The following is a 22,582-nucleotide window of genomic DNA, read 5'->3' on the forward strand; positions in this document are numbered from 1 at the left end:
CCAGTGCAAATGTTATTATGTCTACTTCCGCGAACACCTTGCTAGAGGATGAATCTCTCTCCGATTTCTATCACTAGCCAACTGATAACCTTCTAGACCTGTCTGTCTGAATCCTTCTAGCACCTCTATTTGGTTTTCATTATCTTTCAGCTCCGCAACAACTTCCTCTATGCATTGTCTTCCAGTTCCACACTATCTTCCGCCTGCGAACCTTCTTTCGGGAGCTTCGTTCCATACTCTATTTCCACACTTATAGTGTCTTTATTTTCTATTTTTTCTGCATTACACGGAGACACACTACATTTCCTGGAGGTCATGTGAGGATATTCAAACTCATTAAAAACAACATTTTTAACAATCACATCCTTTGGTCCCCTTCCTTGAAATGTAAATTCTATACCGCTTAGTTCCTAAGACATAACCTAGGAAATTTCCCTTCACAGATTTAGGTTCAAGCTTATCAGTAGATAGGTGTACATATGCTGTACACTCAATGTTCTTAAATGCGTTAGGTTGGGAGTTCTGTTGTACCACATTTCATAAGGGGTTTTCAAGCCTATAACTCTGTTTGGGATCCTAATTATAAAGTACGTTTTTGTTGCTAGAGCTTCCCCCTAAAATGGATTTTTTTAATCAAAAACTAAATAATAGACATCTAACTTTGTTCAAGAAGGTTCACTTCATCCTTTTAGCAACACCATTTTGCGTTGGGCTCTTCACTACAGTTCTATGCCTAATAATTCCAACCCATTATCAGCCTTCAGGTTCTTAATTTTAAGATTTGTTTGGTTTTCCACCTGAGTTTTCTAAACTCTAAATTGTTCCAGGCACTCATTCTCGGCTGATAGTAAATAGGTCCAAACACACCTACGATATTCATCAACTATTGAAAGAAAATATTACTTACCAGAGTGGGTAGGCACCTTGTATGGTCCCCAAAGATTAGCATGCACATATCCGAGTATCTTTTTTGTTTTGTGCCTTGCCAGAGTGAATTTTAGCTTATGTTGTTTCTCTAAAACACAAGCTTCACAAAATGGTAAGGCACAAGAATTTAAATTTTCAATTATACCTTGTTTGTGCAGTTTTTTAAGGCATTGTTTGTCGATATGTCCAAGTTTGTGATGCCACAACTTCATATCCGATTCTATCCCTTTCACCATACTTGTCTCTCTAGCTGGGACAATTTCTCCTTGAAGAGCGTATAAACCATTGATCTTTTCACCTTTCATCACTACCAAAGAACCTTTGGTTATCCTCAAGCTTCCGTGTATAGACTTGTATTCGTATCCTTCATCTTCAAGTGCACCCAGGGATATGAGGTTTCCTCTAAGCTCTGGGATGATCCTTACGTTCGTCAGCACCTTGATTCCACCACCATATTGTTTGATGGCAACCTTTCTGGTTATAATGACCAAGCATGAATGATTATTTCCCATTAGAACTTTACCCCCCTCAAGTGATCTATAATCAAAAAATGATTCTTAACTTAGACACATGTGATAAGTGCATCCAGAATCAAGAATTCCCTCCCTGTTCATTGAAGATTCTGAGATGGAGAATAATTGTCCATATGTGGAGCAGTCGTCACTATCTTCTGTGACTGCAACTGAATCCTTCTTGTGGTGACATAACTTATCCTTCCTATCTCCATTGTGAGATTTGTTGAAGCCTTGTTGCTTCTTGTACTTATTGTAAAATCTTTGCAAGTGCCCAGACTGTCCATAGAAGTAACACTTCCTTGTTTCCTTCTCTCTGGAATTCAATCTTGATTGCGAGTGATGGTGTTTACTCTTTGAACTTACTTTCTTAGACAATTTACCTCTTACCAAGTACACTTCTTCTTTCTTGGATTCTTTTTCCAATTGTAGTTTGAAATCTTTCAACTTAAATATGGCAAGAACATCTTTCAAAGCAATCACATCTCTCCCATACTTGATGGCTGCCTTAACTTCTTGATATGCAATTGATAGTGACCTCAACAGAATGATGGTCTTGCTTTTATCAACCTTGTGGTTTATATTAGCCAAACCAATAATAATCTCATTAAATATATCAATACTATCATCTAAACAAAGTGAAAAAATCATTCTAAAACTGTATAACCTCTCTAGCAAATTAATCTTGCTAACAATTGATGATTTTAATATAGTTCTTCTAATTTATTCCAAACTCCTTTCGTTGTCTTTATACAATGAGTTTCCTTTGAACACTATTTGACAAATACATGATGATCATGTAGTACGCCATCTTCTCCATTTTTTATTTTTCCTCTGGTTTCTTTTCTGCCAATAACTTCTCATCTCCAAGAACCTTGGAGACTTTTTGGTACACTAGGATTCCTTTTAAACTTTCTCTCCATAGCGCAAAGTCCTTAGTTCCATCAAATTTCTCCAATTCGAATCTCACCATTGATAAAGTTCAAAGTTTTCTTCAAGAATTATAGCGGAAAGAATCTTGATTTTGAGTTCTTGATCGATTACCAAGCTCTGATTTGTGGGAAAACTATGACTAATAGAGTAGAATTAAATCAATGAAACTTTAAATAATCGAACAATTAGCAATGACAAGATTAACATTGAGAACAATAATTGGATGAAAAAATAGAGGTAAATAAAGTATGGAAAACCAGAAAAAATAAGTGTAGAAAATAACGAAATCAACACCAAGATATATATTGGTTCAAGTCTGATAAATTGATGTGATCTATGACTCCACTCTAGTTCTGAAATACCACCAAATCTTCTTTATTGATTGAGCAAGAACAGGTACATTACAGTTGAGACAAATTCTATGTTGAGTTCTCTCAAAGTGTTTCAACTCTCACACTCTTACCAAAGAATCTTCTTCATCTACAGAAGATTCTTCATACAAAACTCAAACTAAATATCTCTTTTCTCAGTACTTTTCTCTCTCTATCTCTCAATATCTTTCTCTCTCTAACTCTCAATCTTAACCTGAATCATTTGATCTTCGTCCTTTCAATTCTGTCTCAAATGCTTGAGCGTGGATGGTATTTATAGCCTTAAGATTAAGATTCTAAAGTTAGTGGCTTCAATAAACAAAGTTGTTAAGTTAGTTATCCAATAACTAACTTAACAAACTCTCCTATGAGTAAGATCTCCACATCAGCATTAGTCTTAGTGTATTTGAGAACATATATGAGCTTTTGAGATCACGGACCAAAGGCACTCGCTGAAGGAGCTTCTGGATAGGATAGAACTAGCTGGAGTCGACTATTCGGAACTAGCTTCTAGGAAGAATAACTAGCTATCCATAACTCCTTTCTGGAGGAGAAATAACTATCTTGAAGACTAAGCATGGAATGGACATGATAGTCATCCGGGAACTCCCTTCTGAACTCAACTATCATTCCATAGGACTCCTTCCAGGATGGATAAGTTAGTTGTCTAGGAATAACATCCTGGAGACATCGAACTTTTTAGGAATAACTCTTGAAGACCTTTTTATTTAGAATAACTATACCACACATAGCTTAAAAAAAATTAGAAACACGTGTTCTTGAATTTATCATAATTGTTCAATATCTTATCTCTCTAAAAAAAAGAATGTTTATCTTATGTATGTAATCATTTCATTAATTAATATAAGTAATAGTATTTTTAATTATATTTAAAAATGTTTTGAGTAAAATTAAATTTTGAGGTCTTTATTTAAATACTTATACAAAATAAAGACATCTAAAAATTGATTTATCAAACTACACTGCATGTCTAAATAAATAGTTCACAAAACACATAATTATATGAACTAATATATTTTATGATTAATGATTTTTGTTTTTAATTTTATGAAAGTTGTAACTAATGATAAATGTATAATTAATTTTCAGCAATATCAGCTGATGGCAAAATTATCGGAGACAGGGTACGTAATATATTATACATTGAAGTAAATAAATTATATTTATGCATCCCATTAAAAAAATTATATAAATGTATATTTTTTTTTATATGTGAGAATTGTTGGATTAGGCTAAAAATCAAATTGTCTTGAAGTTGTAAATATATGGTTCAACTTTCAAGAGATTTGAGACTTGTTATTTGCGTTATGCAATAACTATTGACTTATACTCTCTCATTTATTACATATGGTTTGTACTACCTCTCATTGATTATATATGGTTAGAAGATGAACTACCTCTCATTATCACATATGGTTGGGAGTTGAGGTTTTTCTTTGATAAATATGAAGCTCTTAGAAGAGCATTGATAATTTAGTACATAACAATTCAGTGTGTACGAATTCGGGGTGAAAAATTTTGTGTACAAATCGATACTATCAGGTTTTGTGGGTAATCTGAGAGAGATAGAGCATCTATATATCCAAACTTTAGGAAATAATATGGTGAGTTTGAGAAATACTTTGGGAAACACTTGAGAGATATTATTAATAGGAAATCTGTATTTGTATTCTGTACATTTCCTTTTTTTTTTTTTTTTGATAAATCAGCAAGATTATTATTGATCCACAATACTTTTGTACAAACAATTACAAAGAGAAGAGCATCTTTATGTTAAAGACCCCTTAATCAACCTCTATCTTTTTACAATGAATGAAACCAATCTCTATCTTTTGGGCCAATTTTCTTTGGCCAAAACAATTCTATTCTATGCTTTACATTTTGTTTAACTCTTTGCACAATTACATCTTGGACGTCTAGATGATTATTCCATATTTGGTCATTTCGGGAATGCCAAATGGAATAAACTAAATGGGCAGCAGCTGCTGCAAGAATTTTCTTCCTAAACTTGCTGATTTTTGCCTTGTGTATCCACTTGAGTAGCTGCTGTAAGTCGTTGGAACAAGCACCCCACGACAGCCATTCTTTGACATGTTTTAGGCAGCCAGCTGAGAATGGACACCTGAAAAAAAGATGATCATGTGTCTCGGTTAGCAGTTGTGTGCACAAGCTGCAGCTCGGGTCAACTAGCATCTGAAACCGCTGCAATCTATCCTTGGTTCGGAGCCGTTTCTGCACAGCCAGCCACTCAATAAAACTATGCTTTGGTGTGTTAAAACGACCCCAAACCTCATTGCTCCATGTGACTCTTCTCTGTGTTGGAAGGATCAACTCATAGCCATCTGAAATCTTGTATTTCCGTTGAGCAAAGTGTTGTGTATCTATGGTTTCTTTGAGTTGGTTCTTGGCTGCCACTATTTGCTTCCAATACCAACTCTCTTGATTTGTTGCTTGGTAATTCCACCAATTCCCATCTTTCATATAAACTGCATGTACCCATCTGACCCACAGATTGTCTTCCTTGTTCGCAACAGCCCACACATATTTGAATAGAGCTGCTGTGTTCCATTCAGCCAATCTTTTGATGCCTATGCCCCCTGCTATCTTTGATTGACAAACGTTTTCCCAAGCTACTAACCCAGCTCCCTGCATCAAATATTGACCCTTCCAAAGAAAGGCTCGACAGATAGATTCAATCTCATTTATTACCTTCTTAGGAAGCTTGAGAATCTGGCACCAATAGGAGTGTATGGCTGTAAGCACTGAGTTGATGAGGACAGCCCTACCGGCAAAAGAGAGATGTCTAGTGCTCCATGATCTGATTCTTGCTGTCATTTTCTCTGTTAATATTGCACATTCTTGTTTAGAGATCCTTTTATGACAAATAGGAATACCCAGATACCTGAAAGGAGTATGTTGTTGTGAAAAACCTGATGCCTCCAGGACTCTAGTGACATCTGAATCTATCATATTACAACAATAGATGGCAGATTTTGCTTTGTTTGGTTGTAATCCTGAGGTAGCTGAAAAGAGTTTCAACCCTTGAAGCAAGAGGATGATGCTCTTATAATCACCTTTACAAAAAAGTAGTACATCATCTGCAAAACTTAGGTGATTAAGCTTTAGAGTATCACAACGTTCATGAAAGGAGAAATCTGCTTTATTCCCAACTTTCTTCAAAATGCGAGTCAGATATTCCATGCCAATGACAAATAAAAGAGGAGAAAGGGGATCACCTTGTCGTAATCCTCTCTTAGATTCAAAGAATCCGTGAAGGGATCCATTGAAAAAAAGAGAGAATTTTGGAGTTCTGACACAGTTCATTACAAGAGAAATAAACTTTTCAGGAAAAAGTAGCCCCCTTAGCACCTCCTCAATGAAGTCCCATTCTACCGTGTCATAAGCCTTTTGTAAATCAAGTTTAATCATGCAATTCGGCTTAGTTGACTTCCTTCCATAATGTCGCACAAGATCTTGACATATCATGATGTTGTGAGCAATGAATCTTCCTTTGACAAATCCTCCCTGATTTTGCCCAACGATATCAGGGATAATATCCTTGAGTCTGGAACATAGAACTTTAGTGGCCACCTTATAGATTACATTGCAGCAGGCAATCGGTCTGAAATCACTTGGTGAATTAGGACACTTCACCTTAGGGATAATAGTGAGAGCTGTGGAGTTTATCTCTTTAAGGATTTGGCCTGAATGCAAGAAGGATCTCACTGCTTCACATATATCTTTGCCAATCATTTCCCAATTATCTTGAAAAAAGAAGCTGGAGAAGCCATCTGGCCCGGGAGCTTTAGTACCAGGAATAGCAAACATGGCCTTCTTTATTTCTTCATTAGTAACGGGAGCCGACAATGTTACCCCTTGTTGAATCGAAACCGTGGGACCACTTTTGATCACATGGTCTAACACTTCCCTTCGCTTAGTCATCCTGGTGCCTAACAATTGTTTGTAGTAATCAAGAAAAACCTCATTGATCTTTGACGGCTCATCTACTCGGTTTCCTTGCATGTCCACAATGGAAAGAATTCTGTTTTGATTGGTTCTAGCTTTGAGGCTAGCATGGAAAATGGCCGTATTATCATCCCCTTCTCTAACCCATGTAGTCTTTGCTTTCTGCTGAAGGAATTGTTGATAGTTCTTGTGAGCATGAGAAAAACTACTTCGGGCTGATGCTTCTTGTTGTTGCAGTTCCTGGTTTAGAGGGTCCAAGGATAACTGGTTTTGACAATTATCCAAAATAGCTACAGCTTTGATCACTGAAGATTGCAGATCATTATACCCCTCATGATTCATCTTCTTAAAGATCGGCTTCAGAGCTTTGAGTTTAGTCACCACCTGGTACATTGCCGTGCCCAAGACCTGCTGCTGCCATATATTCTGCACACGGCTAGTGTATTCAGGGTGAGATATCCACATTTTAAAATAACGAAAGGGTTTCCTCCCATTATGAGCAAGCTGGTGGAAAATCACTAGAGCTGGGGAGTGATCAAAGGCACCTTCATTTAGGAAAATAGCTTCAGCTCCCGGATAAGTTTCCATCCATTTATCATTGGCCATTACCCTATCTAGCTTGGAGTAAACTCGGTCATCCCCTTGTTGATTATTACACCAAGTAAAGAATTTACCACTGCTTTTGATATCTTCCAGTTGACATTGAGACACACAATCTTTAAAAGAATGAGAAGTAAGAGTCCTCACCCTACTTCCAATCCTTTCTTCTTGCTCCAAAACATCATTGAAATCACCCATCACTACCCAAGGATCTTGGGTAGAAATAGCTTGTAAATCCTGCCATAGAATCAATCTACCTTCTTCATCATATTAGCTCCCTCCTGTAGAGTAGGCAAATTTCTAAACCATGTAATTCTGTGTGTTTTATTGTTTACCGCTTTGATATATATGTATCATAATCTTTTGCTATTTATTGCTTCTGCACACAATAAATTAGTGTCAGAGCCAAATATAGCGATATTATATATCAAATCGAGCTCTTAATGAGAGGAATCCAACACTACAAGAATCGCCTCAATCGGAGGTCCGACCCATCGCTAGTAGCCGTTAGAGTGTTGGTGCTAGCAACTGAGTTAACTCAGTCAAAAATTATTTTTTGGACGGAACCAACCTATTTTTGTACCTATTTTCAACTGAGTAGGACCTCTTCCTAACTAATAGGACCATTTTGAATTCAACTACGACATTCATTTTTCAAAATAAGGTATTGAAATTTCAAAAAATATTATTTTTAAGTCATAAGTTCAAAAGTTTTGTTATCTGTTTGCACTTATGGCTGATGATAGAGAAACTGAAAAAAGAAACAAAAGTTGACGTAAAAAGTTCTAAAGAGTCAACAGGTTCTATGAGGAGAACCATGTTATCAAATTCAAAGTTTGAGGTGGAGAAATTGGACAGTTTTAATAACTTTGGCCTCTGGCAATATGAAGTATTAGATCTATTGTTTCGAGAAGAATATAATAATTCCTTGGAGTGCAGCCAAAAGATTATTCTGATTAAGATTGGAATTTTTTCAATCCTCAAGATTATGGCACAATCCGATTGTGTCTGGGAAAGGTCAAAAGTACTTTTCATGAAAGAAAGCGTATATGCAGTTCTTTAAAAAAAGCTAGAGGACAAGTACATGACAAAAATATAGAGAATCGACTCAATCTGAAGAAGAAACATTTCGATTTTTAGTTCAAGAAAGGTACCCCTTTGATTGAACATTTAGATAATTTTAACAAAATTTTTGGAGATTTGCAAAATTTAGATGTTGAAATTAGTGATGAAGATAAAGCTTTGTTGTTGCTAAATTCATTACCTGAAAGCTATGAACATTTAACCACAACTTTGTTATATGATAAAAATGAGGTTAAGTTTATAGATGTTTCTAATGCTTTGGTAAATAATGAGTACCAGAAAAAGGAACAACATGATCACAGAGACTCAACGCCAGAAGCATTGGTTGTAACCAGAGGCAAATCGAACAACAAGAAATCAAGTTGATTGAATAATAGGGGCAATCCAGATCAAAGTCTAGAGAAGAGTTGTTGTGATAAATCCAACACGCAAGTATACGTATCGTTTTAACAAGTAATACTCAGGTAAGTGAGATCGTTCCCACGAGGACTGTAGCTAAGTACCAATCAATTGAACTCTTATTTCTATTTGGCAGAATCAATAATAAGGTTGAATAATTAAATAACTAAAAATTAAAAAGCAGGATAATAATAATAAAAAATGTAATTAATTATGGATGAATATTTAGGGAAAAGAATCCTGTTGATTTAATTACCCAATTGTTAATGCTAATTACTATTCTCTTTCTCAATGTGAATGACAGATTATAAAAATTAACCTAACTCTTTTCAGATCTTTTAGGTCCTAAATCACATGTTATCTAATCATCTCTGGGATAGATTAACATATAATCAGCATTAAGCAATAATCTAAATGTCACAAAGGCTATGCAAATACTTTCGTTTCACATCAAAACCTAGTTTATCCAATTTTAGCATTCTCCATTCTCACTTTTCAGATTTTGAATTAGGATCATAGAACATGAAGAAGGTGATCAATCTTAAACATGTAATTAAACACAAATATGGATAAATTCACAATCAAGAAAGGAGAAATAGCAATTATCATTAACCAAAAGTAATTTCAATCAACATTCATCATCTCCCTAAATAGGAGTTTAGTTCATCAAATCCATAATAACATCCATAATCAAAACTAAAACAGAAATTAACATAGAAATTAAGAGTTTAAGAAAGAACTAGTTGGTGATTGCATTCCGGATCGCCACAATTGCTTCCTTTGCCTCCTTCTTCATCTCTAGGGTTTTATTTATGCCTCCCTTCCTTCTAAAACATGAACCCCTTAAATAGAAATTAGGGTTGCTACCTCTTTGAAAAAGTCAAAAACTGCCCAAAAATCTCGTTTTTCGCCCCTAGTCGCGACTACATAAAGCCTAGTCGCGACCATGGGCAAAATACGAAAAAAATCTCGCTGTTTGGCTCCTAGTCGCGACCATGGTCGCGACCATGAAAAAGGGTCGCGACCATAGAAAGTGGTGGTCGCGACTACTGGAGCAAAATTTGACAGCTTCAGCATCTTTCAGTAAAATATGCATAACTTTCACATACGAACTCCAAATGAGTTGATTCAAGATGCGTTGGAAAGAAGAAAAAGAAATATAAAACTTTTATGTTTTGACTTTTTCCAAAATCAGATTAGAACATAGTCAAATTTAAGCTTGAAGTTTCAGCTTTATTTTCTTGCAGAATTTTCTCTATTCTATAGCTTGTTATTTTCCGAAATTCGATCAATTGATATATTCCAAGTGTGAAACCTGAAATCAAAGAAAACAAGCGTAATTCTATTCCAAAAAGAATAACAAAGAAGGAAAACAACTATAAAAAGTGACCCAAAATGTAGGCTAAAAATAGCCTAACAAGAGTCATCAAGAAGAAGTATTGCAAAGGATGAGTGTGCCTATTGTCATTAGAAAGGGCACTAGAAGAAAGATTATCCAAACAAGGACAAGTCAAATGAAAATGTTGCACAGAAGGCTGACATCGAAGAAGATTTAGCCTTTTTAGTTTCTTCAAGTGTGTATACAGACAGATGAATTATTGATTCCGAATGTTCTTATCATATGTGTCCAAACATACATTTGTTCTTGTTTTTTGAAGAACTTGATGGAGGAGTTGTCCTAATGGAAAATTACAATGTCTGTCAAACAAAAGGGATTGGAACAATACGATAGAAGATGCACGATGGTACAATTAGAAGACTTATAAATGTGAGGTACATTCCTAATTTAAAGAAAAACCTTATTTCTATAAGTGTTCTTGATTCTAATGGTTACATGATAACATTAGAAGATGGAAACTTGAAAGTTATACGAGGTACATTTGTAGAGATGAAAGGTACTTGGAAGGCAAATTTACATTTCCTAGATAGGGGTACTGTTATAGGTAGAGCATCTTGCTCTAACAGTTCTAAAGAAAAGACATATGATTCTTCCCGCCTTTGTCACATGCGCTTATGGCATGCTAGGGAGAAGGCTTTGCAAGGCTTAGTGAAGAAAGGTTTACTGAAAGGTGCCAAGACCGAAAAGTTTGATTTCTGCGAGTATTGTGTGCTGGGAAAGCAAACAAGGGTCAAGTTCGGCATTGTTATTCATTGCACCAAGAGAACTCTGGATTATATCTACACAGACGTTTAAGGACCTTCCAAGAACGCTTCACTTGGAGGTAAAAAATGGTTTGTGACATTTACTGATAATTTCTCTAGATATGTTTGGGTATACACCATGCGACACAAAGATGAAGTTCTGAATGTCTTTCATAAATGGAAGAAAATTATTGAGACTTAAACAGGCAGGAAGATCAAGAGGCTTAGTTCTAACAATGGTGCTGAATAAAAAGCAGATACTTTCTTACAAGTGTGTCAAGAAGAATGGATAATCAGACATTTTTTAGTACGCTCTACGCCAAAGGAAAAGCATTTTTGCAGAGGCTTTGTCATATGCAACCCATATCGTCAATAGACTCCCTACGACTGCATTAGATGGAAAAATACTTAAAGAGGTATGGTCTAGAAAACCTATTTTTGATTATGATATTCCTTATGAATATTTGGATGTCCTGCATATTTCCATGTCAAAGAATCCAACCTGGATCCTAGAGCAAAGAAAGCTATTCTCTTGGGTTTTAATGAAGGATTCAAAGGTTTTCAACTTTTATGTGGTGAATCAAAGAAGATTATCTTAAGCCAAGATGTCACATTTGACGAGTCTGTTATACTAAGATAGACTACCTTACAGAAAGAGAATTAAGTGCCAAATACTATTTCTAAGGTGGAGCTTGTGATACTGAGAGATTCAAAAAAGACTATTCCAATTGAAGATCACGGTGAAGATGAAATTGATGACCAAGAAGAGATCTTAGTTGAGGTGGAGGTTCCATTAGCATCACCATTAGTCAATCAACAATCAAAATCTATTGCCGCTACTCAACGAAGAAGGGAGATTAAAAGGCCTGCTAGATACACAAACATGGTAGCATTTGTACTTCAAGTAATTGATGATGACATCCCATGAACTTAGAGAGAAGTTGTGTAGAGTGTTGATGGCAAGAAATGAAAGTTGGCAATGGATGAAGAGAAGAAATCTCTACACCAGAATCAGACATGGGTGTCGGTTCGACCTCCTGAAGGAAAGAAGGTTATTGGCTACAAATGGGTCTGTGCCAAGAAGGAAAAAGTTCTGGTATAAGACAACATTTGATACAAAGCGAGACTTGTAGCAAAAGGTTATGCCCGAAAGTAAGGAACTCAGATTACAAGGAGGTATTCTCACCAGTCATCAAGCATTTGTCTATTCAAATTTTGTTGGCTTTGGTAGCTCAATTTGATCTTGAGTTAGCTCAACTTGATGTCAAAATAGCTTTTCTCCATGGTACTTTAAATGAAGATATTTACATGGCTCAAGTACATGATGACAAAGTTCCAGGATGTGAGAATTGGGTTTGCAACCTAAACAAGTCACTGTATGGTTTGAGCAGTCACCGTGATAGTGGTACAAGCATTTTGACAACTTCATCAAAGAGTGGAAGAAGTAAACTCACATCCAATTTAATCATTGTGTATACTTCCAGAAACTCCATGATGGTACTTTCATTTATTTTCTTTAATATGTTTATGATATGTTAATTGCATCTAAAAGCAAGGTGGAGATTGTCAGGCTAAAGACTCAGCGAAGTTCAGAATTTGAAATGAAAGATCTTGGAGAAGCCAAGAAGATTCTTGAGATGGAGATCAAAAGAAACATAGTTGCAAGCACATTCTGTCTAACAGAGGCTCAGTATTTGAAGAAAGTACTGTAAAGGTTTGACATAGATGAAAAGACTAAAACTGTTAGTACACCAATTGCACCTTATTTTAAGTTCAGTGCAAAGATGTCACCTAGCACCACAGATGAGAAAAAGAAAATGGAGCATATTCTATATGCAAATACTATTGGTGTTCTTATGTATGCAATGGTATGCTCCAAACCTGATATTTCACATGCTATTAGTATGGTAAGTCACTACATGCACAATCCTCGTAAAGGTCACTGGGAAGCAGTAAAGTGGATTTTACAGTATATTTATGGTACTATGGATATTGGTTTGAATTTTGAGAGAGAAAATATTGATGATAAACATCTAGTCAAATATGTTGATTATGAATACGTTGGAGATCTAGATAAGCATCGATCAACTACTGGTTATGTATTCATAATGGAAGGAGGACCAGTCTATTAATGATTGACATTATAGTTCATTGTAGCTTTGTCTACTACAGAGGTAGAATATATGGTTTTACAGAAGCATTCAAAGAAGCTATCTAGCTTCTCAGGTTGACCAAACATTTGGGTATTATTTAGAAGAATATGGAGGTTTTTTGCGTCAGTCAGAGTGCCATTTTTTTGGCAAAGAACCAAGTTAATCATGGTCGCACTAAGCACATCGATGCTCATTTTTCACTTTGTTCGTGAAATCATCGATGATGGGAATGTTATACTTAAATAAGTCAGGACTACAAATAACCCTGCAGATATACTTACAAAAGTGGTTACAGGGATCAAGTTTCAAAACTGCTTGAACTTGATCAACATCTCTCGGACTTAGAGCACCTAAGGCGTAAGTGGAGGCAATGTTTTTGGATTTTGGTTTTCTTGCCAAGCTGGAGATTGTTGGATTTGGCTCAAAAGTAAAATTTTCTTGAGGTTGCAAATATATAGTTCAACTTTCAAGAGATTTGGGACTTGCTATTTGCCACGTTTATCAGTGATACTATGCAATATCTATTGATTTATGCTCTCATTTATTACATATAGTTGGAACTACCTCATTGATTACATATGATTGGGAGATGAGCTACCTCTCATTATTACATATAGTTGGGAGTTAAGGTTTTCCTTCTATAAATATGGAGCTCTTAGAAGAGCATTGATAATTCATTACATATCATTCATTGTGTACAAATCTGGGGTGAACAATTCGCTCTACAAATTAGTACAATTAGGTTCAGGGGTAATCTGAGAGAGAGAGAGAGAGAGAGAGAGAGAGAGAGAGAGAGAGAGAGAGAGAGAGAGAGAGAGAGAGAGAGAGAGAGAGAGAGAGAGAGAGAGAGAGAGAGAGAGAGAGAGAGAGAGAGAGAGAGAGAGAGAGAGAGAGAGAGAGAATTTATGTATCCAAACTTTAGGAAACACTACGGTGAGTTGAAAAACACTTGAAAGATATTATTAGTAGGAGATTTGTTTTTGTATTCTGTATATTTCTTACTCAAATTAATAATGTCAGCTGCCTTCTTGGAGTAGGTGAATTGTCGAACTACGTAATTTTGTGTGTTTTATTATTTACTGCTTTGATATATATATTTATTACTATATATCTTTTGCTATTTATTGCTTTCGCGCACAACACGAATGACTTTATCAAATCAAAAACTATAAAAGAAGAACAAAATATTATCAGTGGTAATATCAAGTTGTGACTTTGATGAGAAAGAGAGATATCTTAAAGGTAATAAAACTTCATAATAGCTCTCACCGAAATGAGCCAAAACTTATCTCATAATTTACTTCGTACAAATGAATTATATATGGTAATTTCTGTAGAATAAACATTGAGAGATACTTAGGAGAATACCTCAAATAAAAGTTTAAATATGAAACCTATTTAATTATATGTATTCCACTAAAATTATATACCAAATATAACCTTAGTCTTACATTCCTATTCAAATAAACTTAAACGCTCATAACAAACACGAGAAGTGCCAAACAGTATTCATGATGCCTAACACTTCTATTATGAGGTACGTTATTGGTGTAATTTAGTATTAAAAGTATGTCATCTGATACTAGTGGTGTCTAGCTAACACTATATTTAGTAGAGAGGAGAAATTAATGAAAGGATGGAGAGGAGTAAAAGGAGAGAGATGAAGGGAGAGATAATTTTTTTTTGTTTGAGAAGATAGAGTTAAAGGGAGAGGATAGATAGACGGGTATCCCTTCTCTTCAAATATAAAAATTTGAATCCATTGAAATAAGGAGGAATTCAAAAAATGGATGAAACATATATATAAATTATCTTATATATCCCTTAAAAATATGTATAGTTAATTATATTATAAAGGATCCTTACAAAAAAAAAATATATTATAAAAGATATTATTGTATAGTTAACAATTATCAGTAATGTGTATAACCAATTATTATTACTTACGAATTGTTAGAACGCTAATATTTATTTATTACTTGTGAATTATTAACATTTGTGTAAGTATAAGTTAACAAGAATATAATGTAAAATTAATAATTCATTAGTAAGAAGTATAATGAAAAGTAGGCAAACAAAAATAACAAAAGAACATATTGTTTTTTTATTTTAGAAAATCTGACAACATAACGGCTGTAATATGAATTTAGCTATAAATCATAACCTGCATGAATAATTGTATAAAAATTTATTTGGCACTCAATGCCCCAAATTTTTTTTAGAAAATATGCATATTAAGTTCTTAATTTTTCAAACATTTTATAAATCATAAAAATTAGAATATTTCTAATATTATTCAACACATATAAAATCAAGTTATATAATCAAGTTGAGTCTCTATCTCTTTAGGATAATCAAATTTTCTCCAAAAGTGACGCTTCTAAGCCCCCAATTCTTAAGTTCCAAACGTTGGGAATATTTTACCAGGATATTGATTGCAGCTGAATATAATGACTCCTTTCGTTTAAGATCTCAAGCCCTTGATTCTTTTGTGTAGCAGAGCATAATTAAGATCTGAACCTGGATCTCTTTCTCTCCTTCAGGTTTGGTTACCACCGTCTTACTCACTATGATTAAGTACTTGACTTGCTATGTGTGGGCACGACACTCATTCACTCAAGGTTCGAATGGTGAAGAACAATGAAGGAGGTGAGAAAATACTAAGGAATGAACTCTCTCATCTAGGTTGAAGGCAATAGTCAAGGTGACATTAGTTTGACAAAGTGTCAAGTGGATGAGATGAGAGCATCATGTTCCTTTTATAGTGTTTCAACTAGGGCTTAGGGTTGAATTATATGAATTAAAAAAGAATAAAATATTAGGCAAAAATCACTTATGGCCGTACACAATAGTGGATCCATCTCTAGTTAGATTTTTGCCACTTTATTCAACCACTTATTCTTCTTTTCAATAATACCATATTTTCCAATTCAATCCTATAAATGCAAAAATTATTTATTTAATAATTATAATTAATTACTAAATAAAATTGTCATTTATGTAATTTATTAATTAGACCATACAAAGTCTCTTAATTAACAAATTGACCCCAAAACCTCTTTTCTTCACAATTAAGCCCTTGCTTAGTAAAAATTCATAAATAAGACATAGTCTAATTTTAAAATTATAATTGATCAACTAAAATCAATTGACTGAGTCTGAAACGAGTATTATCTCAACTAGTGAGGGACCATGGGCTTATATAACTGAGCTTTCAATAAGTAGATCTAGAATTCACAAAGTAAATTCTCTAACTTATTAATTCCTCCTTGCACCACTATAGATTTGGAATCAAATTGCACTCTCAGTTATATAAAACACTCTATATGTACCACGATATAGATACGTTATGATTATCCATTTTTACAATCCTAATAGTCAAAGATCCTCTATAGATACACTGAATAGAGACAAATTTACTGCTCTACCCTTAAATGTATTTTATCCTTAAAATACTTAGCAATTTATAAATGATATTTCAGTAAACTAATATAATTACTGAAATGAGATCTCAATCATTTATCTCCATTCAGCCAAGCTCGAAGAAAATCATCATTTCACTTCTAAATACTTATAGAAGCTATAGATTCTATATCTATGATCAGCGCTCCCACTCAATTGAACTACCATGTTTCCAAGATGTAAATATCCACCAAGAACCAAAAGTTAGCTTCGACGAACAACTCAAAGAACATAAATAATACAACTAAGCTAAACCTAACCATATCAGGATCAAGATCCATAGACTTAAGATCAACTATTGATATTGACTTAGAAAGATATAACGATAAATTTATGATATCTTATCCAAGATCCATATCGGTCCCTTCCAATGTATACTCCATACATCCGATACTGGTAAACTTTACTAATGTCTGGAAAGGACATAACACTTATCCAAGGTGTAAGTATACCTTATCGCAGATTATTATGCTAGTCTAAATCCAGTGAACTGACAAATCATGGGAATTAAACTTTTGAACATATAATCATGATTATTTTCTACTGTGCTGACGACACTATAATCATGAACAAATATATACATATTTATATATGTTCTGGACTTAATAGAATTTATACATTAAACATAATCATGAAATAAATCATGTGAACCATGCAACATAAATTACGATTTTTATCTTTTATTAATTAGTAAATCTGATTATATTGAAATGGGGTTTATTTAGGACACAAAACCTAACACCAAATAGCGACACTCTAAAAGTTATTTTTCCTACACTCTTCAAGTCAATAAATAATTATCATCATTACAATCGACTCTTTAAACTGAACCCAACAATATATAACACGATGCCATTTAAAGAAAGTCAAAATTTCATCTTAGCTGCACGTGATGGCAGTTTACGTCTGTCGATATCAGTGCTCTAGGAACGGTGCTGGATTTTAACAATGTATATATCAAAGCAATCCTCTTGACGAGTAGATCACAGTTGTACAAATCGTTAGCCCAAACAATAACTGGTCTCACCAAAAAAGCTCCCAAAAGGACAAAGATACAAAAATCTCATAAAAAACTAGTGTGTTGACAAAAATGACTTAGTGGGCGATGTTCTTCTCGCGATGTTGATTCTAAAGGTACCAACTATTCTTTTAATGGTGCCCGGAGTTGGCCGAAATGTCATTTCAATGTTTTGACGGCAAAACTTCAGAGCTTTCATATGGTAGCGTCCTTATTCCGATTTCAACCAAACTTGGGGTGTGGGATCCTTATCAAATGGTCATAGAGCAATATCAGCACGTGTGGTCGAAGGGTGACTAGAGGGTGGCGGTCGGAGCTTGGTCAGTGGTGGTGATGATAGGTTTAAGTGAGTGAGAAAGAAGGAAAGAAAGAAGGAGAGAGATGTTGCGTGTTGCACAGAGTGAGAAGGAGAAGAATTTTTTTTTTTTGAAAAAAGATATTGACCTAAGTGGGATCTGACAAAGTAAATATAATATATAGTTTTTTTATCAGTTATTACAAACATACCCTAAGAGCAATGCTCAACCAATTAAAGTACATACAATTTTTACACAATGTCTAGTTAATCTCAATTGCACAATTAAAAGGGAGATACAATCCCACTTAAATTTATAAATTACTGTGTCATGCTAGAAAAAAAATAGCTGACTGTGTCTAATAAATGTGTGTATTGAATGTGTATTTAGAGGTGTGAATAAATCGATCTAATCCAATGACAACCGACTATCAAATATTGGATATTCAATTGTGATCAGATCAGATTATATTTTATTTTTGAATATCTAATTAGATCGGATTGGATGTTGGATGGGGTGTCCAAAAATCTAATACATACAACAGTAAATCGAACTAATTAGTATTTTCATTTAGTTTAGAAGAGTAATTAGATTTTATGTTGTTATACATAAAGTATATATGTATATATTAAAATTAACATTAAAATTTTACTTTTTTTTATTCAATGGGTCTAATCCAATCCAATACATACTTGATCTAATATATTGAATGGATCCAATCTGATCCAAAAAAGTATTAGGTTTAAAAAATTAGATAAATTCAAATTAAACCAATAGATATACATGAAATACATTCAATGGATAAAACTGCTCTAATCCAACATCTAATATTGAACTTAATTATATTACATCGATAATAAAATTTAACATCCAATATATTTAAATCAGATCTGAATAAACTTAAAAATATTAGATATAGTCCAATAAACATCTCTGCGTGTGTCTACTTATATATATATATACTATTTTTTTTTTTTATAGTTGATTTTTTATCAGGCTCCTTATTTTTCTCCAACCAATTAGTAAACAAGGGTATCTGAGTTAATTTTTATGATGTATATGTATAAATACAAATTGACTTGTGATATATGATGTATATTTATTTAATGTTTCTAAATAAACTATATAAATGTGTGTTAACATTTGATGACATGTAGGCAAACTCTATGTGGTTGTACATAGTACCTGAAGGCATGAAAAAATTAATGAATTATATTAAACAAAAGTATGGAAATCCTCCGGTCATTATTACTGAAAATGGTAATAATTTTTTCAACGATACTTTTCTATTATTCTTTAGCTCTTAGCTAAGAAACACTTTAAACTTCCATTGGTTTTTTTTTTTTTTTTTTTTTTTTAATTACAGGAATGGACGACCCAAATGATAAGACAATCTCCATTAAACAAGCTTTAAAGGATGATAAAAGGATCAAGTACCATAATGACTATTTGACTAATTTGCTAGCTGCTATCAAGTATGTATACATAATAAGCTATTATATATTACTTATTTCCCATATATTTAGAAATATATAAAGGTTAAAATATTTGATATTTTTAAAATGTATACTTTTATAGTTATTTATTTTTTAGTAAATATTTTTTTAAATATTACTTATTAAAAAAATCTTTTTTTTTTGTTTTTCATAATTACCTACTGTTTTTGTAATGTTACACTTTTATACCACTTTCTTTCTTCTTCTTTTTTCTCTCAAAATATCACAAAGATATATGTTGACACAGAAATTTAGACTAAGAGTTCTAAGCAACACCCGCTCGCTAGAATGGCGAGAATAAAATAATTATTAAGTAATTATAAGATAGACACAATAAATGTATAGTAGCTCACTTCCAGTACCCGCTCGCTAAAGAGGGAAGCTCTCCCTTGTGGGTAGTTTTCTGAATCTGAAAAACGAACAAAGGGAGCTCTCCTTTTATAGGTGAAGGAGGCCCACAAAAATAGAAGACAAATACAAGTTGGCTATTTCTGACCGTAGATGATGATCTAACGTCAAAAATTAACTTCTGGAGTTGATCGTCAATTTTTGAAGTCAGGGTCGCGATGGGAGGACCCGCTCTGGGTAAGCCAGAGCTTATTTTTGTAACTCCATTTGGATGAAATTTGGGGTCGATAGCTTTAGAAATGCGATTGAAGTGTGATACATGACTTAATAGAGCATTCAAATAGCTTTGAAAAATAAGTTTTATCGCATCAATCAAATCAATATTGAGTGAGTTATGACCATTTTACTAAAGATTGTTCATCACCCAACGCAAGTTGACATCCAGCGCCCGGGTTGACATCTCAGCACCCAGCAGGTTGACATATGATGTCAACTTGGATGACGGGTAAGTGAAAAAACATCAAGGGGATGTATTTTATGATGCCTAAGTGATATTTTGACATCACTTAGTCTGTTTCAGTATTCTGGCAAAGCTGGTCACCAGTTCTCGAAGATGTTGTTATTTTACAGAAATGAGGGACTCGAAACTTTTCATTTTCGAGTGAGTTTCCCATGTTAAAAATGAGAAATACAAAGTTGTGAATTTGACTTCTCTGACTTTATGCATCTTAGTTATTGTGAAAAACTAGACAGACAGTTGAAATAGAATTAGAATCGGATAAGCAAAACCTAGCGCACCATGCCATTTTTCAACTTGGGTCCTGGGTATGTACTTCATTTTTGAGCACCCGGGTTGTCGTTTTGATACATCTCAGGTTCTAGAACTTGAGGAAGAGGTCACCTACCTTCACCATTCTAAATTCAATAGTTGAATCAGATTTGTCATTTAAGTGATCAAAACCAGTGCACTAGATCGATTGTCAACTTGGGCGCTAGGCCCTGTTTCAAAGATCTAGGGATTATGGTTTGGGCCCCAAGTTTGCTTGAATCTTCATTATTTCTAATGACAAAAAAAAATTCCCAGATCACTTTTTTGAGAACTTGATTTCAAACAGCCTAGGTTGACACCATGTCAACCTAGGCCCTGGGCCTAGTACGACTTGTCAACCTTGGCGTTGGGTCCCCCTATTGGCCCTTTGGAAGTTCTGTTTGGTCCCCAGAGATAGTTGAATATTAATCTTTGTTGAAAATAGAGAAGATGCTCGAAAGATTCTCGAAAAACATCATCAAAAATTGGGCCAAGTTTACAAAATCTCAACCTGGGCACTAGGCCAGCCCCAAGTGACAACCTGGGCGCTGGGCCTTGCTTTTTGCACCTAGGAAGTGCTATTTCTTCCCTGGAAGTACCTATTTCCCCATTTTTGATGAACACAAAGAAGATACAAAAGTCAAATCGTTGGTCTGATACTTGGAAGGCATCAGATTGACAAATTGTCAACCTGGGCGCTAGGTGCCTGGCCACCGAGTGCTCTTGGTGCTAAAAAATGAACTTGCTTTGACTCTGATTCTGATGCCTAAATTATGTCTTTGTATGTCTAGTTGACGTCGCAATGTAAATTTTGACACATTTGCTCTAAGACAGTCCTAAAAACTGAAACCCTAGTTGAGAATGTCAACTTGGAGATTGGGTGAAACCCTAGGTGCCCAAGTTGGCTTTCAGGTTGCATGTTCATCTAATTTCAGCTACCATGACTTGGATTTGATTGTTCCATGTCTCCTTGTACATAATATTAAAAGATAGTATGTTGGATTAAAATTATTAAAGTCTGAACTTCCATCTCGGAGCTCCCGAAGTCAACATGGACGCAGGGCTGGGGTCCCTTCTTAGGTTAATTACTATGACTTGGGTCTACTCAGCTGTGTGATATCATCCTTCTTGATACGTGTCAAATATTGATTTCCACATCACTAGGGAAAGTTTTTGGGGTTAACATTTGCCCTGAAGTCAACTTTACACTTGTGTGGAGTTGACTTGATGACGTGAACCGAGTCCGTTTCTCTAAAAGCTACCAAATGGGCATCAATTTTGACAATCTTAGACTATTATTTTTGCTCTTCAAGCATTCCTAATAAAATTAGGGAGTTTAGATTCTCTTGCTTTTCCTTGTAAATTTTCAAAAATTAATTAACAAAGAAAAAGAGGAAAAACTTATCTTTTATCTTTTTCTTAAAAATTTTGAAATTTTCTTGTTTTTGTTATGACACTAGGATTAATTGGATTTAAATCCTAATCATATTTATTAATGTCATTCAAAATTAGGGCGAGAAAAAAGAGAGAAAATATTTTTTATCTTTTGTTTATCATTTATCCTTTTATTTTAAATCTCTAATTTTTCCTTAATCTTAGTAGCATTAGGAATGGATGTTACCTTTTAAATTCAAATTCTTATTCTTATTTCTATAGGAATTTTGAAATTTAAGCTTAATGGAGAAGGGGAAAAAATATATTTATATCTTTTTCTTATCATTTACCTCTTTCTTTAAAGCTTTAAATTTAAAAGATTCCCAATTGTTCTAGGATTGGGAGATTGAAAACACTTATAAGTAAGAGAGTTGTCAACCAAATTTTTCACATTTCCCTTTTTGAATCCCACGCCCAAGACTTTGTAGAAGCTCCTTTGAATTTTATCTTCATCAAGCCTTCAAGTGTTCTTCATCCTCCAAAGTAGAATTTTTTTTTTCTTTTTTTTTTTCCTTCTTTTCCTTCTTACGACGCCACTTTTTTGAAAATTTTTCTTCTCCTCCTCCTTTGTTGATCTTAATCCAAGGATTCTTAAACTCCAAAGAATCCTCGA

General features: G+C 34.2%; 1 protein-coding gene across 1 annotated transcript in view; it reads left to right on the forward strand.

The window, feature by feature from the left end:
• Positions 1–22,582, forward strand: part of LOC115700010 (beta-glucosidase 40-like) — a 59,269-nt gene that overhangs the window by 24,133 nt on the left and 12,554 nt on the right. Inside the window, exons 10-13 of the mRNA XM_061102756.1 lie at positions 11,845–11,849; positions 17,853–17,879; positions 19,041–19,143; positions 19,250–19,358. Coding sequence (XP_060958739.1) covers positions 11,845–11,849; positions 17,853–17,879; positions 19,041–19,143; positions 19,250–19,358 — 244 coding nt within the window. The remainder of the gene's footprint in view (positions 1–11,844; positions 11,850–17,852; positions 17,880–19,040; positions 19,144–19,249; positions 19,359–22,582) is intronic.

Source organism: Cannabis sativa, chromosome 8 (assembly GCF_029168945.1).
Source record: "Cannabis sativa cultivar Pink pepper isolate KNU-18-1 chromosome 8, ASM2916894v1, whole genome shotgun sequence".
Classification (NCBI taxonomy): domain Eukaryota; kingdom Viridiplantae; phylum Streptophyta; class Magnoliopsida; order Rosales; family Cannabaceae; genus Cannabis; species Cannabis sativa.